This window comes from Aythya ferina (genome assembly GCF_964211825.1).
Source record: "Aythya ferina genome assembly, chromosome: 4".
NCBI lineage: Eukaryota > Metazoa > Chordata > Aves > Anseriformes > Anatidae > Aythya > Aythya ferina.
This window is the reverse complement of record NC_140300.1, coordinates 61,281,787-61,295,258: the sequence shown is the minus strand read 5'-3', so window position 1 is coordinate 61,295,258 and position 13,472 is coordinate 61,281,787. Positions and strand designations below refer to the sequence as shown.

General features: G+C 45.9%; 1 protein-coding gene across 1 annotated transcript in view; it reads left to right on the top strand.

The window, feature by feature from the left end:
* Positions 1-13,472, top strand: part of FRAS1 (Fraser extracellular matrix complex subunit 1) — a 146,517-nt gene that overhangs the window by 64,995 nt on the left and 68,050 nt on the right. The window contains exons 14-19 of the mRNA XM_084519273.1: positions 4,724-4,867; positions 6,777-6,917; positions 7,349-7,489; positions 8,371-8,544; positions 11,056-11,196; positions 13,237-13,380. Of these exons, the coding sequence (XP_084375399.1) occupies positions 4,724-4,867; positions 6,777-6,917; positions 7,349-7,489; positions 8,371-8,544; positions 11,056-11,196; positions 13,237-13,380 (885 nt within the window). The remainder of the gene's footprint in view (positions 1-4,723; positions 4,868-6,776; positions 6,918-7,348; positions 7,490-8,370; positions 8,545-11,055; positions 11,197-13,236; positions 13,381-13,472) is intronic.

The window sequence follows — 13,472 nt, the reverse complement described above, 5'->3', positions numbered from 1 at the left end:
TTTTCTGCATAAAGTAAAACCAGTGGAGAAAGTCTTAAGTTTCAGATACGGTCAGTAATTTGTTTCCATTCACTCTTTCTTTGTAACCTCTTCATTTTTACCAATCTGTGATCTGATTGTCCAGACAGGCCGTAGGCTGTTGAGGAATAATTTTCTCGTAATCGTTCTACCATCGGCGATAAGCACGTTCCAAAAGCGTAACAAGGATGAACCGGCCTCTGTTAACGGTTACGGCTCCAGTAAACTCTCTCTTGAGGAATTCACTCTGGAGATGAAAAACGCCTGTAAAAACAGCTTTCTTGCTCCGTCCAGCTGCTGACACACTGCTGTCAGAGTTGCAACAAAAGACAAGGAATTAGTCTTTCCTTTTATTCACGTTTTATCACATCTGGTTTAATTGAATCCATTTGAAATTTTGCAGAGCAGTTGTTTGATCTCTTCCCAGTTTTAGTCTTACACCAGGCTTGTTTCCTGCCTCCCTCCCTACACCTGCTTCTGTAAAGTATTAAAACCAGGAAGAGAAAGTAAAGTTGAGAGTTAGAAGTGGTAGATTCAGATATGCAGTGGTGTATTTAAAGGTCATGGGTCGCTTTGAATGGGGCTTGTGGCGGAGCAGTAGATGCATTCTTCCCTGTCAGAAACAGGCTGTGGAAACAGTTAAGAACCCCCCCCACCAAAGGCAAAGCAAAGGGAAGCAAAAAGAAAAGATGTCTGCCTGGTAGAACAGAAGGGCTCAGAGGACTTGCAGTGCTCAGTGCTCTCATTGCATTTTTCTAACTTAATTATTTATGTTTTCAAGATTATTCAAAAGCCAAGGCAGAACACAAGTGTTCCTGCTTTGATCTCCCAAAGTGCCGATGTTGAAACGTGTAACTTGACACTAACAGACCCAGCTCACTCTGCAGCAAAGCGCGTGGATTTGTGTTCCCAACCTGTTGTTTTCCTCTGCTGCTTCCTGCCTGCAGAGGCTCACCTGGAGGGGAAATGACCGGATGGGACTCAGCTGACCTTGCCCAGCCCACAGGAAGGATGGCAGGCTAGAGGTGGTTGCTGGTACCACGCAGCACAGAGCCTGGACCCTTCTGGGCTTTCCCAAAGCCAGGCAATAATTTTGCATTGTGCTCTGAAAACAGCGAGGAAGGGTGAAAACAGTTTCCTGGCAATGCCATCACTCCTGTTGACGTGTTTTCACACAGCCACTTGCTGCAGGCAAAGATGCCTTAGCTGACAGCGGCTCATTGAATGCTTCCATTTTCCCCCTGCTTTTTCAGTGAAGCTGAAGACTGGCTGCTGGGGCAAGAAGCAGCTGTCAAGGCTGGAAGTGATCCAGTGCTACAAAGAGCCAAAGCTTCTCCAGGCAGGGTGTGTCGGAGGATTCTGTGGGGTTTGTTCTCAGGGAGGGCTGGCAAAGCAGAGCTGGGATCTGGGGCACTGTGTCAGAGCTTGGTCTCTTGCTCCAGAGACTTGTCTGTTGTCCCGCCTTGAGGAGATTGTCACTGATCTTGTACTTTGAGTCATTTGCTCTGCTTCCAAATGCTAAATGGGCCTGTCTTGCTACGAATCAGGTTGCATCCTTTCCTTTTCCTCCCTTCTTCCAAATCCACTGCTTAAATCCCCTTCCTTTCTGGCTGAAAGAAGATGTATGTCAGAGAGAGATACTCTGTCCAGTAGTCTGGATGCAGAGGATCCGTTTCTTAGCTTTTTGCCAAATTCACTGCACCTTCTCCGAGGGTCTGACGACCTCTGGCAGGTTCTAGTTCATTTCTTTCACTGTAGCTGAAGCACCACAGAAGTCACCCTCCACCTGGGAAGACCTGCAATTTCAACACAACAGCTGCCTCACTTGAAAGCTGCTCTGATACCCTGCCAAAAAGGCTTGTGAGGGCCAGAGCCAGCAGCGAAGGTGAGCTGGGAGAGAGGGTTGTTGGAACCACAATCAGGCATGGGTGAGGACAGCCCTGAAGAATGGCTGCGTGCAGATGGGGGCAGCGAGGCAGCACTGAGAGGACTTAGAGCCCAAGCATGGTTGCTCAGCTGACCTGGCTTTCATTAAAGGGCATTCTGAATACAGCTGCACGCAAGGATGTCTGGTTTGGAATGGAGTCTGGAGGCCAGGCAACTATGAGGGAGAAGCCTTTCCTGGAAAGGGACAGTATCTCCAGAGAGAATTTTTGGAAATGACTGGGTAACTTGGGATGTGTCAATGTATTTAGGCAGGTCAACAGTGAGGGGGTCAAGCTGTGCAGTGGGAAATGTATTATTAGGAGCTCGAGTCCTGCTGTCCAGCCTTTCCAAAAGACATTGAAAGTTAGAGAGAGCTCAGAGAGGAGCAAAGCAGTTGTGGCTGGAAGGTGAAGCGAGGACATTTCAGCCCGTAGGAATTTACAGCATGAACTCATACTCTGCAGTTAACTTGCAAGCGTAGACGTGCCCTGAGAATCAGCCAAGCTGGAATGAGATGCAGCTTTCTATCAGCAAGGGAAATTAGCAACTGGAGCAGAGAAGTGTGCACAATCTTTACCTTGAGATAGGATGCCTGCTATTTGTCGTGTTGTGATTCAGCCACGATTCGATGCACGTGATAGCCGTGCCATATGTGCTGGTTTACCTTGCCGTAGGAGTCGGTGGTGGAGAGCCTGTCGGGTGCAGGATGATCGGCATCCTTGTGAGAGACGCCTCACATGGAAGTATTCAGGAGATCGAAGAGCCACGGTGCTCTGGAGAGATGAGGAATAATGCAGGAGAGAAAAGTGAGCAGCCAGTTGTAGGGCAATAGAAGAGGAAGATGAGAAAAGGTGAAATAAATAAAGGTGGAATTAGGGAGAAAGAAAATCAAGAAGGTCAAAGGACCAAGTGCTGGGCATGTACTCAAATGTCCTGTGTCTTGGCCCCGTAAGTACTCCCTTGTCTAACCCCAGACATGTCACATCACAGCTCTCTGGGCTCCAGTTGCCTGCCTATGAGATGGAGAGGATAACGCTTCCCTGCCTTGGGGAGCGATGAGACCCACGCAGATGGGGTGTTTGTCTTCTGCGCAGTGTGACTCATATAAGCACAAACATAGGTGCTCCAGCTCGTTAATTAACAAGCCACAAGAGCAATTATGGCCTCAAGCAGACAGAAGAAGCAAAAAAAACATGCAAAAAAGGAGTGAGAGGGGAGTGTTGGTGATTGCTTGTTTGCCGTAAACTTATTTACAGCTACATGCTGTGCTGCATAGTCATTCCTTCGCCGTTCTGCACTTGCCCTGAAATATCAGATGTGGTCCTGGACTGGAAACACTTCACTCTCGCCTGCTCCTGGGGACAGGAAGAATTGCCTCTCATTTAGGGGTTTATTTTGGCAGGAAGGTGTTTGCTTTTGTCACTGTTCTGTACATAAGTGTGCTCTTAGATGTGTGGATTAAACTTCCCAGAGAGTGTCAGATTTTTTGCTGACCAGCTGCTGCTGCATCTGCTGGTCCCTGCCTTACGCTTACTCATAGGCGAGCTTTTCTTGAGTGGCTGCAACTTCAGGCATGTTCCTGGATATGGGGCAAGTGTCATAAGGTGCAGTTTTATCCCACCTGCTGTGGTCTGGGAGCACAAGCACGTACCTGCCTCATTGTGAAAGACTAAACTGAAGAACATCTTTAGTACATATTTGTGCGTAATTGAGAAAAAAAAGTAATGGTTAAAGGAACTGTGATTTGTACTGTTAGTGCAAGCACTGGTAGGACAGGATTTAGTGTGCATCTTCTGCACAGATCCCATAAATGGGGAGCACAGTGCACTGCATTTTCCTCACAGTTGAATTTGGACAGCTTTAAATAAAACTCATTCAAATAAAAATTTCAATAAAGCTCATTCAACAGCTGCTTTGGGAGGCGGAATTGATCTCCCTACAGCTATTAGTTGAATTGTAAGACATCATCATGGGTTGAGGATGACTGTTCTGCCTACGTGTTCCTGTGCCCAGGTTCCTGAAGGGGCATTTTAACTGCCTGTACTGCCGGCGTGTGCTGTACTTCAGGTATGTGGTGTCAGAGAAAAGACAGGCAGTTCACACTGGCCTGGACCAGGGACCCACTGCTCCCATGTCCCCAGGAATTACTGAGTCTGATCACACAACAATTTCTGCCCTGCCCAAGAAGGGTCAGCCAACAGCCAGAACTGAGTTATTCCTGCACGGGTGCAGAGTCCTGGCAGGGCAGGAGGAGTTGTTTTTAGATGCAGGCCATCTTGTTTCTAATTTTGTGGGATCTTCATTGCAGCCCTGCCATCTGATTCCGTGTTTGCTCATGAAGTTGGCTCAACGTCAGTAGTTGCTACAAGGATTTGATTGCAGGAATGTTTTCTCAGTAGCATGTGACAGGGACTCTTCCCACTTCCCTTCCGTTTGGGCTCAAGCAGCACCCAGCACCATGACGAGCAGGACTTGACAGTGTTACCAGTGTTCTCCCAGTCTGACTACAGCTCCAGAGACAGCACTGATGCATGTTACATGTCACACTGTGTGTACAAAACTAAGGTGTGAATCGTACCCCTGAGATGAGTCGACCTGGATGAAAATACTAACATAGCTAGAGCAGTTATCCTTTGCCTTCTTTTCCTTTTCTGAAGCAGTGAGTGCCTCTGAATTTAAGGTACAAAATTGCAAATAAGTGAATTGCTGCAAATTCTTCATCTTAAAAAGATGATTGGAAGTCGATTGTTCATTAATCTTTCACCTTTCTTTCCTGCAGCTTGTCACGAGTCCTGCTCCTCGTGCTGGGGACCTGCTGACAACAATTGTTTGTCCTGCAAAGACACGTCGCACGTGCTAAAAGCAGGGCTCTGCGTGGCCAGCTGTGGACAGGGATTTTATCTGAAGGATGGAGTCTGTAGTGGTAAATGCCTGTTTTCTTCCTCTAATTGCAAGAAGCTTGAGAAATGCTCTGCAAAACAGAAATCAATATTTCATTTAGCCATGCAGCAGCTGTGATTTTATTCACGTCTAAGAAGCCAGATGCACCTCGTGCATAAATATCGGATGAGGAAAGCTGATGTTTGTTTGTAAGATTATTAATTCATTTAAGATAATCAGATGCTGAAAGGTTTACGTTTTTTTTCCCTTCATTGAACAGCTTGAAAGCCTGACTGAGTTGTTTCTGGGGGCTTGACAAATCCATTTGTCTGCGGAAGGAAAAATGGCCCTTGCCAGCAGGTTTCTATAAATTTGATTATAATTCAGCATCACAGTAACTAATACCTACACAACAGATGAGGCTTGAGAGCTGGAAAGGTTTTCTCAGAAGAAGGGGAAGAGAAGGCTGGAGGGAATTAAAGACCTAAGTCAAACGGATCGTGAAGGGGAAAAAAATCAAAGATTTTAAAATGTCCTGCAACCATTCAGGCCCTCCTTGTGTTTCTGGTGGCAGCCACCTCCACCTGCTTTGAAGGACTCTCCAGAACAGCTGGTAGTGTTGATGCAGGGGTCGGTTGTCTTGATGCAGCCCTACCTGAGACACAGCTAGCTAGAAAGCCTAAAACCTGGAGCATGTTGACAAAATTGCTGCTATTCTGGCCACTTCTGGATGAGTCACACTTTGACCGGGTTCCCCTTCAGTTTGGTTGATGTCTACACCAGTAAATTTGACACACCCGTGTTTTGCAGCGTGAAGAACTGAAATCTTACATCTGTAGCTAGAAATCATGTAAGCCTAAAGTGAAATTTTACTCTGGTGCAGCTTGGCCATATTCATGATTTTATTGCCAGTGATTTCTCAAAACTGCATAGCTGTTCCTCACACTCGCCAGGATTCAGGCCTTTCATCTTCCACCAAGTGCATTGATTTTGATACCCAGCTGGAGACCTGTAAGCTGCTCTAAGAGAGGCTGGCTGACTGGTGAAAAGAAACAAAAACTGGTTAAGTAAAATGCTTGGCCCCTCTGAATACACAGCAGCAGTTCTGCTGGCTTAGGGAAGGCGGAGTTTCATGCGCTCCTCCTAAACAACAGGTCACTTAACTTCAAAACCGATTGCCTGGGAGAATACAGACCACAGGAATTGATTAGAAACGATATCATGCTCGACTTTAGATGCATCTTCACACTTACAACTTTAATTTGAAGAAAAGGGAAAGGGGGGAGAAATAATAATATTTTCAGCTCAACTTTTCTCCCACCTTTTACTTCCTGCACCGTCTGAGAACTGATGTTTGTTGTACAAAGCTGTGTAGATGGATTATTTGTGAGACCATTGGTGAACAGGAAAACAAACAAACAGAAAACATTAGCTGGAAGGTTTTTTTCTGTATGTCCTGGGACATGTATACCTGTCTCTGGATTCAGTGGATAGGTGTTTGAGCTTTTCATCAGGAAACAAAAAGATAGATGGATGAGTGTCTGGTCTGCATGCACCAGCAGTGGTAGCAGTTGGGTCAGGCACGGAGATGCAAACCTTTTGCTCCAAATGGCTGCTTATGAAGAAGAGAAGACTGGTGGGATTTGTGAGAGTCTTCCTTGCCCCGTGGGGGCTGCGTATGTGAGGAGGTAGTGTGGCTGTAGCCCCGTTCCTGCTTTTTGTACGTAGGAGTCCCGGACATGATACGGGTCAGTGAGTACGTGTCTGCACTCACACGTCTACCCCTGTGAATGTCACTGCTTATTCCAGGGAAGTGTGAAAGGTTGCTTGTGCTGGAGAGGAACGTTTAAAAGATGCCTTTCTGACAAAGAAAGGACAAGGCACGGTTTGTTTTCCTTTATTTTGTCTGCTTATTGAATGAGTTTCATTAACAAGCTATCCTTCTTTGGCAGTGTGCGACCAGGCCTGTGAAACATGCTATTCAGATCAACCCGAGTGTTTGACCTGTGCTTCAGATAAGCTGTTACACAACGGGAAATGCGTTTCAGAGTGCCCAGATGGATATTTCCCAGGCAGCCATGGAAGATGCAGAGGTAAGAGACATATATGCATGGACCTTAAGTCTCTCCAGGCACTGTCCACACGTTGTCTTCTTTTCCTCAAATGTTTACCTCTGGGGAAGGAATTTTAAGAGCGCAGAATTGCGAGTGGGGATAGGGAATTTGATTTTTTCATTTTCATTGGTTCATTTTTGATGGATTATTTTAAATTACCCTTTTTGCTTTGTGAAGCATATGAAGACATACTGAGATACATGTTCGAAGCACTGCGTGAGTGGGAGTTATTATTATTGTGTTCCTGGTTATTAATGCTTGTGCACTTCTGCTCTCATTAGTTCACAGAGCTGAATATCGTGCCAGCTGGGAGTTCTCATTGTTGCCTGGAGGATACTGTAGTCAGCAACACAGTTTGCAAGGAGGAAAATGAGGATTTTTCAGTTGAGTGTGCTCTCTTTCTTTATCAGCTTGTCACGATTCGTGCTCCACCTGTGAGGGACCTCTGGCCACGCACTGTACCTCCTGTTCCCTTCCTCTGGCATTGCGCCAGGGCCAGTGCCTGCGAGGCTGTGGAGAGGGTTTTTATCAGGATCACGACATCTGCAGGGGTAAGCAATGTACTTTGGTTCAGTTCCTCAGCTGCTGTAAGTCACCGTATCTATCTTGGCTTTTGTCGGAAGGCGCTCAGAGTGCACCCGGTTACGACACTGATCCTTTATTCTATGCGAAACTGGTCAAGGAATGAACAATTCCCATGTTTGCTTACTGATTGCTTCCCGTTTTAAGAAAAATCAAATTTTTTCAAGTACTTTGTGGTTTCATGTCCTCAGGATTTACTGATATTGGGAACTTTTATTTGCTCTGTGCTATTGAAATAAATGTCCATTGCTAGCACTTCCAAATTTTTCTTGAGCTAGGTTAAGAGCTGGATGGAGTTGTACACACACCTAGTACACTTGCAAAGACTTGTGGTCAGTTTTGCAACAGTGGAAAACCTGAAAATTCAGGAGATGAATTTAAGCTCCCTACAAGCCCTCCAAATTGCCTTTTCTTGCTGTCTGTCCTAGTGAGGTTATGGTCATCTCTGCAATTCCAGAAATTAAATGAAATTTGACTGCCTGTAGCACGGTAGCACAGTTTTCTTCCAACTTCATCAACTTTATTTGAGAAAAGAGCTGCTATTTTGGGGTGTGAAAAATACTTTTTTCCAAAGTGGCTGTTCCATGATAGAAAGCACAGCACTCCATCCCTTCCTGGAATAGATTCCTTAGCACACGAGTTGCTGCAAGGTGTCTGCTCTTGGAGTTTCAGACCGTCTACAGCAATACAAAACCGCAAAGAGGGATGAACAGGAGGGCTCAGCCCAGTGTTTTTCTCCCCTCTCATGTTCACGAGATGCCCACATTTGCGTGGTTATTGGGCCTTGCCTGTCCCTGGGAGACAGCTGTCCTCAGGCTGCGGCTCTGATGCTCTCCTCACCTGCCCACAGGTTGCCACCCGTCCTGCCGCACCTGTCTGGGCCCGGCGCCCTCGCAGTGCCTGCGGTGCTGGGCACCAGAGGAGGTGCTGCAGCCTCCCCAGCCCGCAGAAGGAGCCGTGCACGGACTTTGCCTCTCTCGCTGCCAAGCCCGGTTCTACCTGGATGTCACAGGAGTCTGCAAACGTGAGTAGAGAAGGGGAGCAGTTGTTTGAGGCACAGGGCTGCGCTGGATTTGATGTGTTCGTACTGACTTTGTACTGTGTTTGCTTGTAACGTGCTTTGAGCTCCTCTGTAATGCTTCTGGAGGAAAATATGCTTTATATACAATTTGTAAGTAAAGGATTTAGTTACTTCTTTTTTTTTTAAGTGACTGGGTTCAAGTCTGGCCATCTTAACTTAGCTTTCTGTTCATTGAAGTTGAGCATACAGTTTTTAGCACTGACTTATTTTGAAGCAGGATCAATCCTTAAATCCTTTTCAGAAAAGACTGAGCTTTTTCTTTATTTAGCCCCTGGAGCAGGTCAAGACATCCCACAGCAGGCTTTTCTTTTGAGGAAGCTCTTCTGATACATGCCCTGCAGCCCGAGTGCGATCACTGCTCCTGAAATACCAAGCAGGAAGCATTCCCAAAAAGGTTTGGAAGAGAGACTTAGATAGTGTACCTGGGGGATTTATATGGTTTCCCACTGCTCTGAGACAAAACTGCTGTGGACTTCAGCTAAGAATGTCTTCTGGGCGGATCAGCAGGTCAGTCAGTTGGGTTGTACAGCGCTTGTGGCAGCCAGTCTGGATGTCCGTGTAACAAACAGCCTGCAGTGTCTTGAAAACAATGCATGGAGATACAGGCTGAAGGATTTGGAAGGTCTCGTGGCAGCACAGCCCACGCTAAACCTAAGGAGCAATACTTTCACAGGGGAAATGTTTTCCCTATGTGGAAAGAGCAGTCACGGAGACAGTGCCTCTACAGCACTCAAGTAATGTAATAGTAATAAAACCAGCAGCAGCAGCAGTGCTCGTGATGGCTGTTTCTTCCTGGTCAAAATATTTGCTGGAGGTGGACATAATTTAAAATAAATTTATATTGCTTGTGCCTCTTCATGGCAACTTGACAGGAGACCGTGGGCTCATTTTTTGCCTTAGGGGCTCTTTAAAAAGGAAGAAATCTTTTTTTTTACAGAATGGTTCTGTCTTTAGCAGTGACATATACAGGCTGTAAAGGGCCTGGTGCTTTGGGCTGGCTCCTGAAGGCATTAGTGCAGAGCCTCCAATCCAAGCAGGGTCCGTCTCTTGCAGGGAATGGCTTGTCTTGGCTGAGTCCAGGTTATGGGATCAAAGCTAAATGAAGAAATCCCTATACTCCTGCCTGAAGTGGGTGAGCAGACCTGCACAAACAGGCCTGAGCAGAGTTTGGTGACAATGCTGAGTTATGTCACTGGGCAAGAATGCCGGCACGGCCCCACTTTATTAACGCTGCCGTATTAGTGGTGGCATTAGAATAGTCCTCTGATTTATTGCAGAAGGCTGTGAATGTTCAGTCTGAGATTTTGAGCTACCCGTCTAAAATATTGATGTAAAATTTATAGAGGCACCTTTTTGAGAATGTAAGCCCTCAATAGATATAGAGTATGTCTGCGTTGTCTGTGCAGAAAAAAAAACATGTTCATATGTAGGTTAAAATGCTGATTTTGAAAGTTTTACCTCTGTAGTTGCAAATTTCTCATCAATGCACAGAAATATTCCTTTTCCCCAGACTTTGAATGCTTTGAGATTTCCCTGATGAAACTGTACGGGATTTCTCTCTGATGTGATTTGAGTCAGTTGAGCCGGAGATAGTCCTGGAGACATTACATCTGTGATGAGGATCCCTGATTTCTCTCTCTGGCTCTCTGACAGTCAGGCAGCTAAGCGTACTTGCATAAATCATTGTATTTCATTTCTTCTCTCCAGCCCTGCGTCTGTTTTGTCTCCCCAGAGGGCAGGAAGTCTCTCTTTGTATCTTAACAGGGACTAACACAGTGGAACCCGTGGCCTCAAGTCCCTGTTCTTATAAAGACTAGCAGTGGTGGTTTTTAAAATATTACTTTGATCAGATTATTTAGTTTAAGCTGCTTGTTTAGGATCAGTACCAGTAAAGGCCAAGGTGAAGAAGCCTGACATTTTAACTGCACTCTTTATTCTTGCCGAATCGTCCTTTTAATGAGCGTGCACTTCACTAGCTGGAAAGTCCGGTGGCCAGCCCAGCTCTGTACGCGTGCTCTCACTGCTCCAGAATGGCTGATGAAAACCGTGCACTGGTGTTGGATAGAAAATCCTTCCTAGGATAACTGTGGGGTGATAGCAGAGGATGATTTCAGACTCTGTAAGTCTGCAAGACTCGGGGCTCTTACAGAGGAGAAGGGTATTACACGCCGTTGTGCATCTTGGCTTCCCATTTCAGAAACGAATTGGGTGGGTGCAATGACATTCAATATGCAGCTATCTGTGGTTGCCCCTTATCTTCAAGAAGTGTGCTGTGCAGCCTTTTTGCACTCCTGCCCTTTCTACCTTTCACGAGCAAACAAATCTGTAAAGGAAATGCCTTCCTGTTGTCTTGGGGGACAAAGCAATCTAGCTGTGCTCTAGGACAGTAACAACACAGATAAGCTCGAAACCAATTTCCTTCTCTCTATCTTCTTGTTTTTCCCTTCCCTGCAGAGTGCCACTCCTCCTGTGCAGGCTGCATGGGGAACACTTCCCGGGACTGTACGTCGTGCCTGTCTTCCCACGTCCTGCTGGAAGGCAGCTGCCTCTCCGAGTGCCCGGAGGGGCTGTTCAGCCACGAAGATCACTGCTCCCGTGAGTGCACAGTGCGGGCACCTGCAGCTTATGCTGTTTGAATTTCATTGCATGCACGTTTTCTAAAGCATTTCTCAATGTAATTAGAGATGCTGTCAGATTTATATGAGGCTATTTAAGTATTTTCAGGGGAGAATAGTATAGTCCAATTTCAGAAAATGGAATCTCCTCCTAATGGGAGAGAGGCATACACACTGAATCATAAATTATAATCAGTTTTGCTTCCCTGGACAGCTTCCCTGAAAATATTTTGCTTTTCATTTCACTAGGCTTGGATGATGTTCTTAGCCAGTGCACTGTGGCAAAAGAGGTCTTATTGGACAGCACTGAAACATGGTCTGCTTTTATTAGACTAGATAAGCATATTGAATTTGCTTCAGCTTTATTTTTAATCCACTGCTGGCTATAGGGCTGGGCTTAGAAAGAAGGAATTCTGCAGATACAGGAGAAAAGCCATTACCTCTACAGATGTGCCTCACTGGTGGAGGGGACAGCATTGTTTGTGTCTCAGCTTTGCCCACTGGTCAGCAAGTGGCTTTCGTGGTCACGTTGTTTGATCCCATCTAAGCAGATGACTGTGACTACTGACCTCCCAAGTGACTGTATCAATTAACTCCTGTATGCCACTAGCAGAAAATTCCAGCCTTTGGGGTGTGTCTTTCATTATTAATGGCTGAGTACAATGGGTGAGGAAATACTGGCGTTTGAAAGCTGGTTAGTCCCTTCAAGGTCATCTGAAAGGTGTCTGGTGGTTTATAATAGATTCACTGGGACAGGCGTCCCTGCATCTGTTCTGGCAGCAGGATAAATTTGCTGAAGCTGTATTAGTCACTTCCCTGTGAGGGCTCAGGTTTAGAGAGAGGAACCCCTTCCCCAGTCTGTCACTCTGCTTATGCAATGTATTCGTCCAAGGAACAACTCTATAAATACTTTTAGTTGGCAGGCTATTGTAAAGATTCATCAATTCTGAGGTTGTGCTCTGCCACCTTCGAGCCGAGGTAACTGCTGAATGCTGCATTACGCAGTTCCATACCCCAGGCTTATGTAAATGTCTTAAAAAACAGAATTTCAGTGTCAGGGAAGTGGCATCTTTCTGTATGCTGCCAGCTTAGATCTCCTGCAGTTTTTGAACGGCGAGGCTCAGTTAATATAGGTGCATCTAGAAAATTGATTTTTCCTTTTGAACACTGATTTCACGGGCGTGATTTCCGAGAAGCTGGGAAGGAAGCGGGACTCGACGCATTGGATCTTAAACACTGGAGCCTTATGCTGTGGCAGCTGTGAAAAGCCCAGCTTCCACGTGGGGAGCGAGCAATTGTATGTTGCCTGGGGGAGTCCTGAGGTGGGAGACTTTGAAGTTGTGTGCTTTTATTCATGGAAGAGTTTTTAAAGTAGTTTTTAAGAGGTTTTTACAGATCATTAGCTGTAGTATTTCTGTCTCCCTCAGTTCTAGCCTGGAACTCATGGAAATACGGCATCTGGCTGTAAAGGTAGAAGGAAACAAAAGCAGCCTGAGTGAAATTGTTTTGAGCAATCTTAATCGCTTCTTCTGCAATCCTTTTGTTGAGCTTTTGGGAGACAGAATAGCTAATGCGCTGGCACAGCACTCAGGTTTTATTCGTTTCAGTTTGGAAGGTGTTTGTGCAGAAATAATTTCCTTGATTCCTCACTCATGAATATCAAGCTCATGCCACTGTGGTTTTATACAATCCCCCTCTCTTCTTATATGCACCCGCATGTGCTGGAGGGAAGAATAAAAGGTTCAATCTGTTTATATTTTGTGTAGATCTCTACCTTGATGAATGCAGAGAACAAATGCAACTGCTTTAATCTTCAACTCTTTTTTTCATCTTGTTTATTCAAAGTGAGGATGGAAGAGCCTTCCAAACCACAGCTCACCCGTCGCTGGTGCTATTAGCATCAATTTATGTCCACGTTTTGTAGGAGTAAATGATGATGATAGGGGCTGTTTTTCAGGGGAGGGAGGGGTGTAAGCTGGACTGCAATGAGAGCATAATGAGTGTTGATTTTCTTACCCAGCCTGTCACCCATCATGCAAGACATGCCGCGGCCCTTCTGAGTCGGAGTGCTTGACCTGCCATCCCCACGCAGCCCTGGCTGGGGGAAGGTGCAGGACTAGCTGCAAGGAAGAGCAGTATCTCAACATGGTGGGATATTGTGTGGGTAAGTAAGAGGCAATGGCAGAAGGGGGTCGTACAGAGCTTCCACAGAGCTGCCTGAAGTGAATTGCAAATTGTGTAAGGTTGGTAGAAGGG